The sequence below is a fragment of the Hippocampus guttulatus genome, chromosome 15, assembly GCF_054856545.1.
Source record: "Hippocampus guttulatus isolate MCC_2025c chromosome 15, RoL_Hgut_1.0, whole genome shotgun sequence".
Lineage (NCBI taxonomy): Eukaryota > Metazoa > Chordata > Actinopteri > Syngnathiformes > Syngnathidae > Hippocampus > Hippocampus guttulatus.
In genome coordinates, this window is record NC_141275.1 from 10,526,845 (window position 1) to 10,548,426 (window position 21,582).

The 21,582-nt window shown below is 42.7% G+C and overlaps 1 protein-coding gene across 4 annotated transcripts in view; it reads left to right on the forward strand.

The window, feature by feature from the left end:
- The window catches only part of aff4 (AF4/FMR2 family, member 4), a 33,613-nt gene extending 12,453 nt beyond the window's left edge, over window positions 1–21,160 (forward strand). For 3 of the 4 annotated variants that reach the window (XM_086130789.1, XM_086130790.1, XM_086130788.1), the window contains 20 exons: window positions 2,722–2,848; window positions 7,788–8,570; window positions 8,957–8,995; window positions 9,176–9,262; window positions 9,542–9,569; window positions 10,106–10,169; window positions 10,249–10,341; window positions 10,520–10,664; window positions 11,772–12,519; window positions 12,614–12,765; window positions 12,846–12,931; window positions 13,409–13,643; window positions 13,883–13,980; window positions 14,229–14,292; window positions 14,380–14,516; window positions 14,608–14,679; window positions 14,872–14,965; window positions 15,103–15,146; window positions 15,267–15,484; window positions 17,565–21,160. In XM_086130789.1, coding sequence (XP_085986915.1) covers window positions 2,726–2,848; window positions 7,788–8,570; window positions 8,957–8,995; window positions 9,176–9,262; window positions 9,542–9,569; window positions 10,106–10,169; window positions 10,249–10,341; window positions 10,520–10,664; window positions 11,772–12,519; window positions 12,614–12,765; window positions 12,846–12,931; window positions 13,409–13,643; window positions 13,883–13,980; window positions 14,229–14,292; window positions 14,380–14,516; window positions 14,608–14,679; window positions 14,872–14,965; window positions 15,103–15,146; window positions 15,267–15,484; window positions 17,565–17,692 — 3,438 coding nt within the window. In that variant the 5' untranslated portion in view covers window positions 2,722–2,725 and the 3' untranslated portion in view covers window positions 17,693–21,160. The remainder of the gene's footprint in view (window positions 1–2,721; window positions 2,849–7,787; window positions 8,571–8,956; window positions 8,996–9,175; window positions 9,263–9,541; window positions 9,570–10,105; window positions 10,170–10,248; window positions 10,342–10,519; window positions 10,665–11,771; window positions 12,520–12,613; window positions 12,766–12,845; window positions 12,932–13,408; window positions 13,644–13,882; window positions 13,981–14,228; window positions 14,293–14,379; window positions 14,517–14,607; window positions 14,680–14,871; window positions 14,966–15,102; window positions 15,147–15,266; window positions 15,485–17,564) is intronic. The other variant, XM_086130791.1, reaches the window with a different exon arrangement.
- The last annotated feature ends 422 nt before the right edge of the window (window positions 21,161–21,582 follow it).

A 21,582-nucleotide genomic window follows, 5' to 3' on the forward strand; every position in this document is an offset into this window, starting at 1 on the left:
TCGGAATATGGCGTAGTAAAGTCATAACCACAGTTAATATTTGTATGAAGGAATTCTAAGCCACAAATGGCAAACAATTAAATGAAAACCAGAAAGTTCAGCGGGGAACTGAGCGTGCCTTTTTGTGGCGCGCAATGACGAATTCTCACACCTAAGTTCACAGAGGTGACATAAGTACAGTACTCGTACTGTTTAAAATGCGAACATCCAATGTCACGTGTAAAATAAAAGATTGGTGAAAGTACGGATTCTGAAACTAATTGAAGAACTACGGTAAAAATGTATTTTTATTGTTATTTATGTACCGTACCGCTGGAGACTTCAGATGACAAATGTTTTTCAGATGAGACGAAGACATTTTTAACTAGTGCCCCACAATATGATTTTTATTAATTTTTTTTGTCTGCTGGCGATTTTTGGCAGGAAAAAAAAATTGAAATAATTGGCCCATTAATTAAAACAATAGATAATGCATAAAATAATCCCGACCCACTCAACACATTTCAGTGGCTATAAATTATACACAGTTCCCCCAAAAATTCCCAGAATGCATTGCACAACGCCGTTCATTTAATTAATGAAGTTATAAGCAAAGTAATCCTTGTCATATGTTTTTAGTTAACATTATGTCTGATTTGCGTTGCTGTAAATGGTTTGGGTGCGTAAAGGTAAAAACAGTCGGCAAATATCGACCAATAGGCACATTATTTTCGCCGGTGTATTGAGGTGCCTAATTTAATCAGCCGGACAATTAATTGGGACGTCCCTGTCTTTAACGCCAGAGGCTTGTAGTTCTTAGACTTGGACAGGACAATGCATTCATCACAAATCATTCTTGAGACTGATAACACAAAACGGAGACAGTGAGAGATAGCCATGCTATGTTGCTTGTGCACATCGGACTCGCCCAAATCATTTCCATTTACACCGATAAAGCGACCACTAATTGTGTGTTTCAAACACATCCCAGTGATCATTATGGGCTTTATTTGCATGAAGACTATTTGTAGACAGTAAATGTGTGTGCTGCCAAGCCTTAATGACTCATTTAGTGTGCTGCCAATGACGCGGAATGCCCGTTAAAAGTATTCGGTTGTGAAATCAAGAATCTTACGGATGAACACGCACGTAATAACTACTTTATTGGGAACCGGCCATTTGTCTGCTTCATTCCAAAGTCGATTGCATTTCTTTTAAGATATGTTAAGTGTCGACTTGTAAGACCTTTGCCGTCCTTGCTTAAAAAGGCTTGAAACCTATCTGCTTCCTACCATCTCGACAGCAACAATTCAAGTAATCCCGGCGTGCTGCTTTGTAATGGGGAGGCGGCCGCCCAAGCGCTCTCTGTCAACAGACGTCAAATCTTTGTTGCTCTTGGCTGAGCCCAAGCCATTGAGAATTTAAACCGAGAGGTGACACGCCTGACTGGATGTTGTTCTTGTTTTTTTTTTTTTTTTTTTCAAAGCTCACTGTTGTCCAAGCTAGTGGATGAACATTGTGCTTGTAACAGCTCCTTGATTTCTCTCTGCTACAAGTTGACATGTGCGAGCACTGCAAACACTCTTTAGTAAGCCCCCACTCCCTTCTGTTTGGATTACCCACGCTATGGTCAGAAGCTCGTGTCGTGCGGATATGTTTGTTGTCACTTCTGTCTGTTCAGTCTCTTGGCAAAGGGCTTTTTTAATGTGCATCTGCTGTAAGGGGCGAGTTTGTGTACATTACATGCCAATGTTTTGGCAATAGGGTGCTGGGCAGGAACCAAATTAGGACTACGTTACTAATTTGGGTCTTGAGCGGGAAAGGTTCAGAACATTTTGTGACAGCACTTTGCTTGTGAGGGCGTGGCACTAATCGAGGTCCATTGTAGATTTATGACCTTTTTTTTTTTGTCTGCTTCAAGGAAAATTGTGTTTACATTAATACCACCAATGTTCCGAGATTAATTTCAGATTTATTCAAATTTTGAAGTAGTTCTCCCCCACTCCTCATAGGAAATGAAACAGAGTAGACCTTTACTTGCCCTTCTGCGGGTCCCCCCCCCCCCAAATCTATTGACACATTTACAACAGGCGATAAGACTGAGCAGAAGATGAGTTGTGTAAGCATGTGACGTATATATGTGCTGAGGGCAAATTCAAAGTTTACACCCAGTATTGTCTTCTTTTTGTTGATGACTTTTACAGTACAGAGAAGCTCTTAAAATCTTGATTTTTGTCCGGTTTAGGATTCAGGTTGCTTTTGGGATGCAGACATAGTTGGTGGTTTACTTGCTATGCTGAAGGAAGACTCATTAAGAGGAGTCATTGTTGGTCCCTAAGCACCCAACAATTGCTAGCATTGATTTTCTTTTCTTTTTTTTTTTTCATTTAGCCTTTCAAAAAGACCTCTAGTAGCTTTCGATGGTCTATAAACTGGCACGGAGCATCTATTCAAGGGACTTGCTCGCAGTCAACGTATGCTACTGCAGTGTCTAGACGAGCCTAAGCCTATTAGAGACTACTTTCTCGACTGCGATTCTCACTCCTGATGCGTATGTAGCGGTAGCCTACTGTCCTAGACTTCGCCGTAAATGTTGGCCCCGAGCAGGAAAATGGATAATGTCTGCCGAACGGATTGGCCATTTACTGTCAAACTGCCGTTTAAATTTTTTAACACGCATGCACTCGAATTCACAGTCGTGGCGCATTATCACACACTGACTTGTGTTGTTTGTGCTTCCAGCAACATGAACCGTGAGGACCGGAATGTGCTCCGAATGAAAGAAAGAGAAAGGAGAAATCAAGAAATCCAGCAGGGAGGAGAGGCGTTTACAGCAAATTCCCCCCTTTTCCCCGAACCTTACAAAGTGGTAAGATCACTTTATTAACTCTTGTTCATCACTTTAGAAACACGACGCAAAGTCCCAAAAGCTTATTTCTATTCGACATGTTCGCCAAAGGGGGAACATTCATCTGGCAACCGTGCTTTACAGCTCAAGTAAATATGATGGAGTTATTCTTTGCCATCCACGTTCCGTTTAATGGGACACGTTTCAAGAAGTTTCACTGCCATGACATGACTTGACACTGACTTGTAATTAAGAGGCTCTAAAAACGGAATCAGCTGGTTACGTGTAGCAAAAATTTGACGCGCCCCTGTGACTTTCTTTTTTTCCCTGTTGTTTCATTTAATTGTATTAACGATACTGCAGTTATGGTTTTCCTACTACGTTACGTCTCCGCCATAGAAAGGGAACTGCATGTTAGGGTTATTGAGAAATTAAATTGTCCAAATTTGAATCTATGATGCATCTAAACACTTGTTTGTCACACATGTGCCCTGCAATTGGCTGGTTCGAGTCCGGGCGGGCTTTACCCAACCGTTCGCCCCAAGTCAGCTGGGATAGGCTTCAGCTCACCAGCACCCATAATGAGGACATGTGGTGTCGAAAATAGTTGTTTTAACTGTTGTCCCTGTTTGACACAAAATTGCCTAGTAAAATTGATTCAAATGTACAACATGACTGCTCAAGAGTGAATGTTTTGCTCACGTAGCAGTGAAGCGTCAGCAGTGACTCATTGCAGCTCATTGTGGGACTTATAGACTGTCAGCAGTGGGTGTGCGCTGTGGCCAAGCCAGTTATTTTGCAGTCAAATTGAAAATTTGAATTTTACATTGTCTGCTTCTCAATATTTAGAAAGTAAAGATACAATGTATTGCCAATACTAATCGCTCGTGGTAAGACACTTTAACAATTGCGTAATATAATAAAAGCTATGATGCACAGAAGAGTCTTAAAGGCATCAAAGTGTCATCTGTGATAAGATGTGTAAGTCTCGAGGCATAAGCCATCCAAAAGCCAGTAATAACAAGCAGACGAGACGATATAGCGCAACAGAGGAGACGAGAGACCGCAACAGTGACGTGGTCCAAACCAGAAATGGTTAACTAGTAGTGCTGTAATTGGTAGTTTCAGGAATTTCTGGCAAATAATGGTTATGTCCTGCATGTGACAACGATTCCTTGTGTGCATCAGATGTGCAGCTATGATGAGACAGACGGCCTTTATTACAAACAACAAAAACAAAACATGTCTGGTCTTTTTGTGAATTTCACAAAATGGTTGAGTCGTCACGCTTTGGGGAACATTTTTTAAGCTGGAGCTAGAGCCGTAAACTGATGGAAGGGCATGTGGAGCATTTCCAAAAGTGCTCACACCTTGAATTCTATTGGGAAAAAAAAACTGCAGGGTGCCCAGAAGGGGGCTGTACACAAGAGATGTGGTATGTTAAACTTCCTGCCAGATTGTCAGCTTCCAATACAAACCATTCTTTTGATTTAACACCCCAGGTTAGTTGGGCTGGTCGTGATAGCGTGAAACACAACACACATCCTCATTCCTTGGCCTCCCCGTTATAGATGTGCCCAAACGAGCAATAGCGAAGGCCTGCCTGCTCCGGCCTGGGCCGTACGACACTAAAGAAGATTTGCGCTTCCCGCATTGATCTAATCTTTGCCACTAACCGGATTTGTGCGGAGCTAAGTAGCTCTTCCACCCCCCCACCCCCAAGCACTCGAGCGAGTTGTTCCGGCAACGGTGAGGAATGTGAAAGGCGACCAGAGGTGAGTGACAGCTCAGTGTTTTTGCCCCCAAGAAAGTGAAAGGGAAAAACATTGCAGGAGTTGACGTCTTTAGCCTTCGCTTGTTAGACAGCAGCGACATGCTAAACACAAATCGACATGTAATAAGACAACGGTTTAAGACAGAGGTTTTGTTTTCGTTCATTATGGCCTGTATCTTGTCTCCTGCTTGTCTGCGTGTTACGTAAGCTTTGCTGCATGACTTTTTTCTTCTTCCTCCTGACATGCTCCACTAAGTGGCAACGCACAGTAGTGCATTTAAAGACCGCATGCACACCACTGCTTGTTAGGCATTGAAGATGTACAATAGTAATCTGCTGGCATTAAAATCAAATTTGGAATAGAAGGAAATGGTCCTTTATGAATCAGATCCATCCATCCATTTTTTTTAAATCAAATTTGTTACATATTCTCACTACCTCGGCGAGACAAATACATTTAAGTCTTTGTCATAATCTGTCCGTACACAATGCAAATTAAATTTAGACAACACAAGACATTTTTATTTATATAGCGCTTTCACAATAGCTGTAGCTGAAACAAAGCGCTTTGCAGAACACTTTGCATAAAATAACAATAATACAATAGTGCTAAGCTAATTTACATCACAGTAGCTACGATGGCTAGCTCGTGTGGCTGAGTTGAGGAGAGAAAACATGAAGACGGAGAAGCCATGCTAACTGCTAAAGTAACATGAAAGGGAAGTGAATTAAATCTCTTCAGATTTTTTCAAATAAATTTGTAAATGCTTTTAAAATGAAATAGCTAAATTAATTATAGCTAGTTCCGGTTCCTTGTGAATCATGGCCAATTTTAAGTGTTGTTGCTTGTTGTGCTGGGTACGTGGTATAAGGATTCTTAACTGATCATACCGACAAAACGTAACAAAATACAAGATTGTAAAAAAGTTGGAATTGCACAGTTGGCAGAGAGTTTCACAACTACATTCTCACTGCATCTACACAAGATGGATAATCAAATAGCTGAAATGTTATGGACGTTGTTCCATTTATATACAAAATGTGGCCCTGTCTCGTTCTTTGGAGTTTTTCTTCCCCTCACACAGCTGAGCGAAGCCCCTTAATTTGTTGTTAGCATAGCTTTGAGCAATATCAGTCCTGGTCTACTAGCGGTTGAAACATGAACTTGTTCTTGATTAGCCTATTTCCTCACACTTCCCTCTCGTCTACTAGATGACATGCTCTAATGAGTACCGGTATATCTTCAATTTCAGTCAAATACGATTAACACCTCTCCGTAATCAGCTCAGTTCAAAGATGCCGTTGTTCACACACTGACATTTAATATTCAACTTTTGAGTCACTTAGATGCATGAGTGTGGACTCTTAGTATTGTAAACAAGTTCCTTGTGCACCATTAAAGTACAGACAGCATCTTTAATGACACTAAATGTGATAGTCAACACTCATGTTGCTGTGTGTCTCCATGTTTGTTCCGGGAAACTGTGTGGCTTCAGTAGTTTCATCCACACAGTCTGCTTCAATTTTTTTTCTCTCTCTGGAATGGTCACATATTTGTTTTCTTTAGAACTCCAGTTTGACGTGACATAATTTGCATTGTCTGGTAACATTGTTTTAAACTCTATTCCTAGCATTAATGATCAAGGCAATTTTAGAGTGGAACGAGTTTTTAAAACAGGATCAGACATTCAATCATTTGAAAACTGCCCCACTTAAAATACTGAAAACAACTTCCTCATGGTTTGTCGCATATAATCTGACCCATGAAAAATAATTCTGAAGGTGCTAAAAAGTCCTAATTGCTCACCGTCCTCGGCAACGGTAGCAGGGGGTTGTCAAGTCAGTGTTATGACCTAGCAGCGTGTTTTCCTGCCTCAGATAGCAGCTTGTGTTTCCTCTGTGTAAATCTGTCGAACGAAATTGTGGTCTGAGGTTGGATGTGAAACTGGATACCCCCCGCCCCAAACGGTGACATGCTAGCCGTTAGCAGCTTGGCGGTAACCTTTGGCCACAGTGGAAGCTTTTACATCTGGCTTTGATCGATACACTCACATCTGTGTTCACGGATGAGTGAGGCACTGAACAAGCCTACTCTGACTGCATCCCACTTGGGCAGTTTTACCTCACTTTGTTACTTTGGTTATTTACACAACCCCTATAGCTACACAACCCCTACATCACGGCTTTGCTAGCTATTGGCACCTGTCGACTGGCAAAACTCGGTATTTGAACTACATGACACTGTTTCTTGGTACCTGGTCAACCAGTATTCCAAGCCGTAGGTCAGTCAGAGCTGCAGCATTTGAAGATACACGGCAAGAATGAACTATCACAAGCCAAAGTTAGCTGTTAATGCAGCGTTCAGGTGATAGAGTGGTCATCTCCAAATCTGAACGTTGTGGGTCAGGTCCTTTGCCCCCAAGACCATATAAAAGTGATGAGCAAGTTACAGAAGGAGGAGTTTTGAGTAGTTTGACAGTATTTACTCAGGGTGAAAAGCCCATTAACCGTTGTGTCCACTTTGCTGCAGCAGGTCGTTTTTCTGCTGTCTTCAGTCTCCTTTCGAATAAATCTCAAATAATTACTGAAGGCGTTTATTCCGCTGTTGTTCTTTGTTGATTTGTCTCAGTTCAACTGATGCATTCAATGCGGTGTAGTTTTCCACAAAAATACAGAACCAAGGCAGGGGAAAGGTAGAATTAGTTATTATTAGTTATTCTGCAATTTCCTGTTGAGATTTATTTATTTTATTTTTTTTGGTAATAGTCGGTCTACATTCTTCTTCATGAGATTTTCACACACTGGCGACCTCACTGGTTATATGTAAGTTATACAGTCTAAAAATATTCCAACATCTGGTTTGAATGATATTGTCCTTGTTTGTGCAGCATCAAAAGCTGTAGTGTCAAATCATATCTGATCCTGATTGCTTTGCTTTAAAATTCCATCCCGTCACATTTGGTGCTTTTGGTGGAGATCTGGTCAGTTATACCCATCATCTGTAGCCAAGTGCCCATGTCATATTGGCTCGTGGCTCTTGGTCATCCCTCCAATATTTGCATCACAAAAGAAAGGATGAACTTCCGTAGTGACCATATTCTCTGCTCTCCTTGTTTTATCCATCATCACACTGTCCTCTGCCCCACTTCTTCCTTCCTCATTTTTATTTTTTGTCTCCTCCTCCAGTCCAGCAAAGAAGATAAACTGTCCAGCCGTATTCAGAGCATGCTGGGCAATTACGACGAGATGAAAGAACCAATTGGAGAGGCACTTCCGAAGCTTAGCGCCAAACCCTCTAACAGCTCGTCTTCCTCCGAGGAGAAATCTGGCGCGCCTTTATTTGGCGAGAACCAACGAGGAGGTGGCAGCAGTCAGAGCAGTAAGTGGACTCCCGTGGGCCCTGCCTCAGCTGCCTCCTCATCCCAGTCTCAGAAACGTTCCGGACTGCAAGGGGGGCACAGTAGCCAGAGGGGCAGCGGCGGTAGTAGCGGCAGCAGCGGTAGCCAAAGACACAGCGAAAAGAAGTCAAGCAAGCACAGCAGCGGCTCGGAGCACTCCAAGTCGCACACGTCGAGTCCAGCGAAGGGCTCTCTGAGCTCCTCCAGCGGCAACAGCCATTCGCGGAGCTCCTTAGCCCCCGAGCAGCATCACTGCAAGGAGCGCTACCGGTCCAAGTCCCCTCGAGACCGTGAGGCCAACTGGGACTCGCCCTCACGGGTTCACACATCCTTCCCCAGCGGACAGCACTCGAGTCAGGCTTTCCCCCCATCGCTCATGTCTAAACCGGGCTCCATGCTCCAGAAGCCCACGGCCTATGTCAGGCCTATGGACGGCCAGGAGACAGCGGAGGCTAAGAGCTCGCAAGCAGAAAGCTACAGTGGACAGTCCCACAGCAGCACCATGGGGGAGATGAAGTCCAATGGCAAGGCCTCGCTCACCAAACTCAAGATCCCTTCGCAGCCTGTTGAGGTATGGCTTGACCGATATTGTCACAAGAATAATGCATTTCCTCAAAGTGAGGCCATACTGCAATTAGTTAAAATGTACATGCGCTTAAGACTAATAAATGCCTCAATGTCACTTACTCCAATGAATATCCACATACTCCATTTTTTTGCACATTTTGAACATTTCCAAAACTCCCCAGCTAAACTTGGCAGAAAAGTTTTCTGTAAATGTTCAGGGAATTTTGGAATTTCCCTCCTTTGTGGACATGCTGCCTCAAAAAGACTCACTGTTCTAAACTTGAAAGAGCACCCGTTGAACTGATTTTAAGTTGTTGTTTTTTTGTTGTCCTTTGTTGTTAAAAGTTAACGTTTGTAGTTTGTTTATGAAGGCATTGTTTCTGTTTTTAGGGATCCGGGGATTCCAACTGCGTTGACGAGATTCTGAAGGTATGTAAAAGGTAGAACTAAAGGTCTGAATACAAGTTATTTTGTATTCACAGGACAAACCTACAGTCTTGGCAGTCTAAGAGAAAAGTTTCGCAATGCACACACCATATGGCTCATTTGCACATTTTTTCCCCCTCTGTACGTGTGTGTGTGTGTGTGTGTGTGTTTTCTCTCTGTCAGGAAATGACTCAGTCCTGGCCCCCTCCATTGACAGCAATCCACACCCCCTGCAAGACAGAGCCCTCCAAGTTTCCGTTCCCCACCAAGGTCGGCATTGCCCAGCAGCTGACTTTTATTCAATGTGTCTCGATTCACTTTTTATCAGGTTAAATCATTTCTAAGCTTCGGGTCTGTCTTGTTTCAAAAACACATGCACAGAAAACCTTTGGCCGCTCTGTAACACGTACATTTATAGTGATGAGACTTGAAACACTCGGCGATTCACTCAGGATACATAGATTAGACAGATTAACGGCAAGGAGTTATGGATTAATTTAAAAGGCCATAAAAATAATGCAGAATGTTTTGGTTTTTTTCCACCCGCAGGATTCTCACTCCTTTTCAAGTGGACAGAGTGAGTAATAACACACACGCACACACCATTCATAGTCATTTTAAACTTGAGGACAAATATCAGCGGAGGGCGACACATGCTTTTGCGGGCCCCTCGGCAGTCTCTTAATTGTACAGGCAATGCTTAAGGAATTTTCTATTCTGTATCCTCTGTGAAAATTGACAAATATTACTGCAGCCTCCTGATGGCTGAATTATAGCGGTGGCCAAGGCAAGCATACCAGAGGGATTACAATGGCTGGAATGGATTCACGGCATTTATGTTCATTTCACTGGGAAAAGATAATTTCAGATGCAAGTGTTTTGAGTTATGAGCGTGGTCATGGACCAAAATAAAACGCAGTCAAAGCAGCGCTGTGTAGCATTCTACACGGTCTGACTTTAGAGGTATTTTTCCTTGATTGACTCGCTTTTTGGCTCGACTCAGTGTTGCACTACTTCAGAGGCATTCAACATTGGAGGGTCCACTTGATGTATGTTTTTATGTTTATATATCCGTACCTTGCTCTTTTATACAAGGTTATTTGTGCTTTACAGAGCGAGGCAGTTCTTCCAAAAGCTCAAGCAGCCACCAGTCAAAAACCTGCGATGACCAGCCAACGTATGTACTGAAAAATTGCTCCTCCGCCTCCATTCTCATTTATATCTCCTGTAAAAACACATCACTATTGTACAATTAGTATGCTGGAAGATGACCTCAAACTCAGCAGCAGCGAGGACAGCGATGGCGAACAGGACTCTGCCAAGAATGCCTCAAGAAACACATCAGCAAGGTGAGAACTTTGGCACAACATGAAAACTTAATAATCCAATCATCAGTGTAAAATGGATTTTCTCTAATCAGCACTTTTTTTGATTTATTTGATGTCTGATCTTGGCTCACACATTTTATCCACAATGAAAAGTCCTTTTTTTTCCTTTTTTTTTTTTTTTTTTGAAACCCCTTGGCAGCCATAATAGTGAAGGAGCCGAGCACTCGAGAGACGATTCAAGTAGCCACAGCGGCTCCGAAAGCAGCTCAGGTTCAGACAGTGAGAGCGAGAGCAGCACGAGTGACAGCGAGGCCAATGAGCCCCTGCGGCCGGCTTCTCCTGAGGTAAATGGGAATGCAAGGAGTCCTTAATTTATGATGGCGTTCTCTTCCTGCTTCCTGACAGTGGCACCGGAATTTGTACATAAGTTGTAAATTCATCACTTAACCTACAGTGAATGCCGTTTGTAGTTTCGATACTTCACATGTCGGGAACTTTAAAAGAAGCTTTATATTTGTCCACATCTTTTGATTTCAGCCTCTCAAAAGTAATGATTCCCTGATTTGTGTAGTCCGTCACAAAAGCAAATTATTTGCCTTTTGTATTTAATCAAAACAAGTCATTTGCAAACATGTGCTCTTACTTTGGAAAACAATGACCGAACCAGTAACTAAATCAGTTTTTAAAAATATGGTAAGTACAATATCAATCCCTTTTGAGTCATATTCTTTCATTGTTTATCAATTGTTTTTTAACGCTAAACAATACCAAAACAAGAATGACTGGTGAATAAAAAATATTCTAGAGTAACAGCCTTAGTCCCGTTAATTATGGACCTAATTGGCCAATGTTCACAAGCTTCTTTTACGAGCATTTGTGGCTGAAAAAACATCATAAAAAAGTTCAAATAAAATCATATCATTTATCACTCATAAAAAGCACATATCTGATGTGGATCTGATTTTTATTATTTTGTTTTTTAATTGACATTTGCAAGGGTCACGAGTTTGATGAGGCACTATATACAATATCTTGCACTCTATTCTACAAAGATTGGACAATGCCACGTGAGAGCAAAAAAATTGTAAACGTGTCACTTGAACCTTGTAGTGCAAATCCAGCCTTTCAGGTTCCGCTGAACATGCGCAGAAGTGGAGTCGGGCCCAAGTATGTCTGCTTCTGCTCCAGGAGTGGTCATTGTGCTCCTTCACAGGGTTGGGAATTTTGTTGCAACTCACGACTAGACATTATTTTGGTGTATTGATATAATGAGATCTAATAATGCAATAGCGATCGTTTTCCCCTCACTTGCTCTCAACTAACCTGTTTTTTTGTTTTGTTTTCTGGTTTCACTTTCATCTTTCAAAATGCCAACATCCCGCAGATGTAGGTAGGCCTGTTTCTCACTAAATGAAGTCAAATCGCTCATGTTGGTGTATTCCTTGTCATAGCCTGAACAACCAATGGCCAACAAGTGGCAGCTGGACAACTGGTTCAAGAAGGCAGCCCCACCGTCACCGCTGGATAACAACAATGTTCAAACCAAGAGTAAAAAAGAGGGAAGAGATAACAGCTCAGGGCGTGGCTATAGTAGCCAGGGAGGGGGATCGAAAGATTCCTCGACACCGGCCCCAAGTCGGGACCTTCGGGCGGCACAGAAGGGCGGCGAGAGCGGCCGTGGTCGGCAGAAATCCCCAGCCCAGAGTGAAAGCAGCACAGGGAACCGGAGGCCCGTGGGGAAAAAACAGCCTAAAAAGTCGGAAAAGCCCCCGGTGGTGGAGGAGCCCAAAGGAGGCCTGAGGGTGGAAAGCGAACCAGCACCTGAGATCCCCCCTCATCGACCCAAAGCAGCCACCAAGGGTTCCAGCAAACCCAGCATCAAAAAGGAACCCAAATCCTCTCCGCGGCCCAGCGCGGCCGCTGTTGCCGCCGCGGCAGACAAGCGCAAGGCCAAAACGTGCTCCAAGTCGACTCGCGAGAAGTCTCGAGAGTTTGTCGACACGGACTCCTCGTCGTCGGACTCTGAGGGCAACGACAGCATCCCGTCATCCTCGCAGACGCCAAAGTACACCGAAAGCATCAGGACGCCCGTGTGCGTGTTCTCACCAATGGAGGAGAAGGAGCTGCTGTCTCCACTCAGTGAGCCTGACGAGCGCTACACCTCCAGGCAACCTCCGCAAGTGTTGATCGTCAAAATAGGTCCGTTGAAATGTTTTAAGATCCATCAAAATTCTCCTAAATTCCCCTTATATTCTGTAAGTGAATTAAACCACATCCTTCCCATCTACCATAGATCTCAACTTGCTATCAAGGATCCCAGGGCGGCCGTACAAAGACCCTGTAGAAATAAAAGTGGAGCGGGATGACTCCCAGGACAGAGATGGCAAAGACTTCAGCAAGCAAAGTTCAGAAAAGAGCTTGAGCAAGGCCAAGAGGAAGCACAAGGTTTGGGAATTATTCAACTATTCGACCTGACTTGCGGTATTATTTGTGTCATCTCAAGTCATCTCTCTCGTTTTTCTTAGAATGATGAGGACGGAGCCAAGCCAGACAGCAAGCGATGCAAGCTGGAGGAAAAGTCTCAAACGCATCATAAAAGCAGCAGTAAAGAGTAAGAGTTTTTAATGGAAGCTGCTGTAAACATTCCATGCGGTCTTTAAATTTCCAAGACGTTCTTGCAATTAGTGTCAGAGTAAATCCCGATAAAATTATACTTCATCATAACGTCACGGAATAAAAAGTCAGTAAGGGGGGTTGTTTTTATGCTATGTGTGCATGTGTGGCCATGTGGTGTAATCTTGCGTTATTTCTGTTTTTATATAAAGACCTTCGAAAGCCGTATTACATATCGGGGGGCCGGGGGTGGCCGGGGAGTGCATTGTTGTATACCATGAGCATTAACTCATTCAGTACCAGCCAATTCTGGACCAAGTCTGAAAAGACGTTTAAAAACGTCTTTGGGAGTGAATGAGTTAATGGGTTTGTAAATATTTTGTTTCGATAAGAATTCCTGAGGACTCTGCGTTGCGGGTCAGATCAAGTGCTGTCCTTGGTTGCCCATCCCTGACATTGAGACGTTTTGCATCAGATCGAAGAGGTCTTTGGAGAAGAAGGAGGATCCGGTGCCCTCTCCGTCCATGGCAGGCCTCCAGCGGACGCCGAAAGCCGAACATCCGAGTCGGAAGAGAACGGTCAGCCAGTCCTCCACGTCACTATCCAGTGGGGCCGGCAGCGGCAAGGAAGGAGGCCACAGCACGAAGAGCACCTCCACCTCCAAGCACAGAAAAGGCGAGGACAAGGGGCGCAGCACTCGAGATGGCAAGGTGGGTGGAAGTGACATCTGGTGGGGATAGTGAGAGTAACTTTGTGGAAGCTTAGTGGAAACTTGCATCCTTTCCCGTGACAGGATTTGAATAACAAATGAACAGAAATATTTGTGTGGCAAATATCCATGCAACCCTCCTTCTCCCCGCCCTCGTTCGTCCCCATTTTATCCATCGCTTCAAACATTAGGCTGCTCTCCCCTGAAACTTTATCCCCTCTCGCTTGCTGCCTCCCACAGGAGAAATCCTCAAAGGGCTGCGATAACCAGCTGGCTGTGCCGCCGCTCTCCACCGACGGCTCCAAATCGCAAAGATCCAAGCTGCCGTTTGAAGACAGGTGAGACGCTTCAGACGGCATGATGCATCCGAAAAGACAACATGTTGGATGCGTTTGCACAAGGCTATAGTGTGTTTAAAGGATCATAAAGGAAAGCGATTCATTCAATTGTTGTCGGAAACAAGGTTATTCTTCATGTTTAAGTACTTCCTGTTAATATAAATGAGAAGAGAGACTTTTCAAAATGTTTGACATAGGCAAGACTTAGGAATGTTAAACATGCTGGTCTGTATATATTTTTGCTTCAGGGCCCACTCAGCAGATCATTACTTACAGGAGGCCAAGAAACTCAAACATAATGCCGATGCACTGGTAAGAGGGGGGGGAATAAAGAGAGCAGGTGGCTGTGTGTAACTGCATGCTTGACCTCTACAAATGTTTTGTTTCATGTCGATTAAGCTGGACCGTTTTGAGAAGGCCATTTACTACCTGGACGCCGTGGTGTCTTTCATTGAGTGTGGCAACGCCCTCGAGAAGAGTGCCCAGGAGGCCAAGTCTCCTTTTCCCATGTATGCCGAAACAGTGGAACTTATCAAGTAAGGCCAAAGACGGCAGTTTTGTATGGACCAAAAGATATTTATATATTTTTGTTCACTGAGCTAATGTGTATTTTCACCGTACACTCAGGTACACAATGAAGTTAAAAAGCTACATGGCCCCTGATGCGACTCCAGCCGACAAGCGGGTAGCCGTTCTTTGGTGAGTATTCCGACTAAAATCCATGTTTCCTCAACAGGAAATATCATGGTCAACTTAGGAGTCACTTAATTTCACGCTTGATGGGTTAAGCAGTCAATTTTCCATGTCATGTCCCCTTGAAGACTCATTTTAGCATTTATAAGTGTTGTGTTCTTTCTTTTTAACACTGAACACACACCCTTTTCTTCCCAGCCTACGATGTCAGTCTCTTCTCCACTTGCGTTTATTCAAGCTGAGGAAAGACAGCGCTCTTAAATACTCCAAAACTCTTACAGAGCAATTAAAGGTACTTGTCGCCACTACAACTTGAACTCTTGTTTCGGGTTGCCGCTTACAACCCACAGATGAGCATTTACAGCAAATGCAGTGAATGTAGTTTCCTGTTCTCTCACTGTGTTCTAATGTTCCTCATCCATTGACCAGAACTCTCTGAGTAACACCCAGGCTCCCTCTCCTGGAATGGGGAAGTAAGTCATCCCGCTCCTACGCAGTTGCTTTGCAGGCTAGAAAAACATTTACAATGGACAGCAAGTACATTTGACTTAAAGCTATTATTTCTTCTTGTTCTTCGTCTTTTCCATATGCAGCAAGGCAGCGGGCATGCCTTCGCCAGTGTCCCCAAAGCTGTCGCCGGGTACGGCGGGCAGCTACTCGTCGGTGAGCAGCACCAGCAGCGCCGGCTCGTCCGTCACCATACCTCAGCGCATCCATCAGATGGCCGCCAGCTATGTCCAAGTCACCTCCAACTTCCTGTACGCCACTGAGGTGTGGGACCAGGCGGAGCAGCTGGCCAAGGAGCAAAAAGGTAAGCCATCATTCTCTTTCATATAGTTTTTCTTTTCTTTCTTTTATTTTATTTACTTCTTTTTGAATGGGGGCTGAAATGAGTGAAATCCACTATATGGATAAAAAATAGTTCCTAATCAGAAAAAAAGAAATGAAAAAATGAAATGAAATTTCCTCAAAATTATATTAAACGGTTACCGTATTTTCACGACCATTCGACGCACCGTATGGTTGGGCGCAGTCTCATTAATGGGTGCTATTTCTGTATTTTACACATAGACAAAACGCACTGTATTATTGGGCGCAATTTTAAAGTGGTAAAACATACGCCAGCTTAAACATACGGCATGCATGCGCGCACGCTAAAAACACGTTAGCTTGTAGCATACGGTAGCATGCCAAGACATACAGATACAAGCTAAAAACACGTTTTTAAAAAGGCAACGAAGCAAAACTGAGTTCCGTTGTATTTTATTTAGCCATCGTACAATGTACTCACGTTTTTCGATCAATCATCACCCAGAAATCCATCAAAGTCCTCATCCTCTGTATCAGAATTGAACAATTGTGCAAGTACCGGTAATCCATCAAAAACGCCGTGTTCCCTCTCGTTGTCAGTCACTCTCATTGCCATGTGGCTCCACAGAAATGATGCCGGCTTTGCCAAAAAGTCGAACAACAGTGCAAGCAGACACGTTCGTCCAAGCAGCCACAATCCATTCGCAAATTGTGGCGTAACTCGCCCGGCACTGCCTCTCACTCTTTGTAAAGTTGTGTTTGCCATCGATCATTCATTGTTCCCATGCCGCTCGCAACTTTACTTTGAACGCCCGGTTGATGCCGATGTCCAGCGGTTGGACTTCTTTAGTCAAGCTTCCGGGAATAACGGCAAGATCAGAGTTCATTTGCTTGACTTTGTTTTTCACCGCTGCTGTGAGATGGGCACGCATGCCAAAAGCATAACCGATGGCTTGAAGTTTGAACTGAGCTTCGTAGGCGTGTCTCTTTGTAGAATTTATTTTCGGGGGTTCTTAGAAACCAAAACCGAAGTTGTTTTGCAAAAATGCACATAGCCACACTCTCTACAGGTGTTGGTACCTGCTTGTGGCGTCCCTTTAGCGTCCACTTACACGCCCACCCTTCACTCATTGGCGGACTGCTTCCCCGCATGCCTGTCACTCACGTCTGCCTTTTCTCTCTCTTTCTCTCCATATATGTATATATACACGCCCACCCTTCACTGATTGGCCGACTTCTTTGCCGCATGCCTGTCCACAGTCACTTCCGCCTTTTCTCTATATAAACAGCGTGTCGGCTGTCAGTCAGGTTTTGGAACTCCGCGCATAGACAAGACGCTCCGCATCATAAGGCGTCCTGTCCATTTTGGAGAAAATTTTAGACTTTTAATGGCGCCTTATAGTCGTGAAAATACGGTAAATATTAATTGTCAGGTTTTCTGAAGTTTGCTTAGGTCACTTGAAAGACACTACTACATATGAAACTACGCTATTTTAATTTGATATTTTTTATATTATTTATATTATTATATTTAAAATTTCATAATAATATTAAAGTGTGTTCTTACTGGTTTTATATTGAGTGCTATACTCGAGATGACCAACTCAGCAGATGCTTGCATAATGTTGCTTCCAAGCTGGCTGTGCTGAATACCTCCTCAGCTTGTGTTCGGTCTGCCCGCAGCGTAGGACTGAGGTGTTCAGAGGCAGTATGGGTGCCACGGGACATCCTGACTGCTGTAAAATAAAAATAAGAGGAAAGAGTAGCAGTTGAAGAACTAAAAGAAGCTAGGCTAACTTTGATCTGGTAGTTACACAGTGGTTATAAAAAAATTTTTAGATTATAGGCCCCAGTTTGCTGACTAAATGAATCTCCTCCGCTCACTTTAATAAAAGTCTTTGGCACCAAGATGCCACAAGATAGCGCCAGAGCAATACTTTTATATTACACAGTCCTTTGGCCTGAGAAGAAAATGACTTTTTCAGCAATTCGGGGATAGATTCAACTCAAAATGCAAGACTGGTTATTTTGCTTTTGGCTTTTCCCTGACATGTGCTCATCTCTTCTTGTTCTTTCCTCAGACTTCTTCCAGGAGTTGGACAAAGTGATGGGCCCTCTCATTTTCAACACCAGCAGCATGACTGATCTGGTGCGTTACACCAGGCAGGGCCTGCACTGGCTGCGCCTGGACGCCAAGCTGGTTCCCTAGCAAGGACTCTGGGTTTTTACTCCCCCCGCCCCCCACTCCCTTCCGACCCTGCACGCTGCTCTTCCACCCTCCCACAGCCACGCCTCAGCGAAACACACACAGTCCACCTCTGATCACACACACACACACACACACACATGACTATGAACTTTTCAAGAATATCTTCTAGTTTGTGTGTGTGTGTCTCCACCAGCCTGCCCAAAAACTGAGCTAATTGGAACCATCCCATGGAGAAGCAACATGCAATGCTCTTCACATATCTGCATCTTAGCAAATAGATGAAACATGTTTTTGTTTTTTAGCCATTTGGCCCTGAAGCGCTCAGTGATTTTATTTATTATTTATTCCCTGAGCTTCAGTCGATAGGCTACTTTGGCTTTTTTATTCTTTGGTTCCGCTCCCTGCCCCCACCAAAGTACCTCGCACGAAACACCAAAGGTGCTTTAAAAATGTCAAATTAAGGTTTTTCTCTTGATTGTTTTTTGTGCCTTCAGTGTGAGCTACAGGAAAACAAGCAGTCCCCTCTCTCCATATGTGTTGTTTCTGTTCCTCACCTTTTTAAAATTTTTCAGTGACAATGTTTTGTGTTTATAAGCTTTGCTTGAAACCAAGCTTCCCTGCATCCGGGTCATTTAATATTTTGGGCGGCACGCCTGTTAGATCATAAGGAAAGGGCTACTGTGCGCATCCATAAATAATCTTAGCATTATAATATTTTCTTTTTTACACTTGTGATAATCACAATTTCATGATTTAAGCCACATGAGATAAATGAATTGTCGTATTTATCCAGTTGCACAGACGTCATCCGGTTCCATGGAAATGGCCGTTTTAGTCTCCCAGTCTTCTCAAAACGATCCCAGTAGCGATTTACTGCCGCTTGATGCCAAGGAAGTCAGCGGCACTTTCCATTGCATTGCTTTTCCTCCGTAGCCGTTGAGAAATATCCTCGAGGAAAGTCACTTCCATACAGTGTTGTTTGCCCGGAGTGTATTTGTATGAGTCAGCAGGGAGTGTTTGAAGTGGTGTCCACAAATACAATGCAGTTATTTCCATTCACGTTTATCGAAGGCGCACCCTGGTGGGAAACCGATCTGACATCTGATAAGCAGGGGAAGAAGCAGATTGGCGGTGTTGCATTTATAGCAAAATGCATAGAATATATCTCAAATATATCGATTTTATTTATGTACATAGACAGAATACTCCATTCTAATACATGGATTTTAAAACTATTTGACATTTTTTTTTGGAATGTTTTTCCAATAAAATGCAAAACGTGGACTTTGTTTCAATTAAAATCATTGTAACTGGGCTTAAACTGAGACAAAAGTAGAAATGAATGCCTCCCCTCTAATCGACTCCGTGCAAGTGAAGGCCTTAGTCAAACAGTTACGCTGTTAAGTAGACAATTAGAAAAAATCTCCCATTGCAGCAAAAATATCCAAAAGTATTGAAGTAATGATGACGTGTGGTAGTCGTGGAAAGGCATTTAATTATTATACCAGTCAATATACACCACTGAACAAAGCTATATTCTCATAAATTACTAATATTAGGACCAATAAAGTGTAATGTGAACGTTTTAAATTAAACAGCAGTGCAAAACATTTGCACAAAGTGTTAAAAGGACATGAATCATAGAAATCAGCAAATTGCCATGTTAGGACGGTAAAGAAAAAAATGTGTATGGTGTGACAATTGCTTTCAACAGGACAGGTGAAGTAAGTGTTATACGTTACGGGATACCCTGCCACACAGGCGTCATCCGGGGCTCTGTCGCCACCTATGAAAGGCAGAATATTTGATTTTCCATCCCATGTTGGAAGTCGGTACCGTTCATACAGCACAGCTGCATGGAAACGGGCACTGTGAAAGGAACAATGTTTGAAAATGTCTAGACCAATCAGAAGGAATATCACTTCCGTCTAGTTGTGCTTTCCAGCTCATTTTTCAGCTTCAGAGTAGCCCCCCCCCCCCATCCCCCCGTCGTTGTTGCCCTCCACCGACTCCTGACTTTCTGGCTAGACTGTTTAATTTCCCTCTTAACACTTGTAAAAGAGAAAAAAAAAAGAAATTATTTTTTAATCTATGCAGGATTTCTTGGTTTTTTTTTTGAAAAGGATAGGATTTGTTGTGGCTTTTTAAAAATTAATTCATAGGCTTGTTTTTTTTCTACTTTCAAAGAAATTCAAGTGTCCAATGCCTTTTTTGCAATGTGGTTTTTCATACAGTACGTTTGTGTATATTTTGTAACAAAAGAAAAGAAAAAGAAAAAAAAGAACAGATGGTTTGTGCCATTCTGTACCGAAAGCTGGAGGCCACTTTTTCTCATAGGAAAATCCTCTGAGGTTTTTTTTTTTAATGTCCAGGCCAGCCAACGTGTTCATACACTGGTACACTTTGTAAGTACAAATGTATACATCGAAGCGTCGTCCGTAACCTTTTTTTAATTTATTTTTCTGACCCCCTCCCTTTTTTTTTAATAACAGCTGACGCAACAGGAAGATGTAAATCTATGGGGGGAGTGATTGTTTATGTTGAAATGTCATTGTAAGTAGTAATTTTAATGAATCCAGGGTATGTTTTTTTTCCCAATAGGAAGATGTTAACATTTGCATGTTTCTATTTAAATGTATAAAGTGTACATATGATTTTTCTCTAAAGGTGTATTTCTACCACAGGAGGACATTTTTATTGAAATTCAATCTCATTGTAAATATATTTGTGAGATAGTTTTACGCATCCCCGCCAGCCCCTTTTCTCTCTCTATCTCTCTTTCTCCCTCACCTGACTTTTTGTCTTTGGAACTGTACAGATGACACAAATGTCAATGCTCCAGGGTTGGGGGGACTTTTTGTATCAGGCCCATTTGACAAAAACATTTTTGGGGGGTGGGGGTGGGGAATGATAAAACAAATGTTTATTATTATATATTTAGAGCATTTTTAAAATTGCGCAGTGGCCCGGGTGAAATGGCAGGTTCCCCAACTCTTGGCTTTTATGTGCTTGTGTCTTCACCGCCGTGTCATCATTTTGTCTCCTCTGTATTTTGTCCTTGTCATCGTCCATCCTACAAGGCATCAGATGTACAGTCTTCCATCAATCTTGAGAGTATTTCCTACCCTTTTTATGAACAATTGGTCACGTGAGTCTTTTAAGAAAAAGGTTTCTCAAAAGCTGTAGCAGTTTATATACATTCTCTTGTATACTTTTAAACGCCTCAATGAGCAGCCTACGCTATGTACTATAGTCTAAATTGGCTTAGTTTCTAAGATGAAATAGATGCTATTATACGATGGATGCAATACGATTTAAAGGTACTCATGGAGTTTTGAGCTTCAAACTTTAGGTCATGTAATTTAAAGAGCATTCTTGTGAAGTGAGTATTAATTGTGTGACTAATGAGTCTGTCCTGAATATTCTTTGTATTTTTGTCGTATTGGGAATAAAATATATATGAATATGTCTATGACTGGTGTGGTGGCTTCTTAAAAACATAATTATTTAAAAAATTAAGTACAAGATTACATTACCCTAGGATCATGTGACAGCCTGTTACACAGGCTCCCTCTAGTGGTAGGGGAAATACTTACTGGCAAAGGAACGTTCAGATCTTACATTTTTAAAATTCAACACAGTCGCATGTAATCTCCAAGACATTTATAATCATCTACTTAGGGCCAACGTTGAAATACATTTTAATTGAGCATCCCTTAGAATACATGCAAATACTATTATTGAGATTCTTTCCGCAGAATGGAGCATGTAACAGCCTCATTTGCAGCCTTGTGTGAAAATAATGATTTAGCAGTTACAGTTGTGATAGTCCCACAAAATGCATGCGAAGTCAAGTCCTTTACTTAGCTTGGCACTGTACAGAGCCTCTT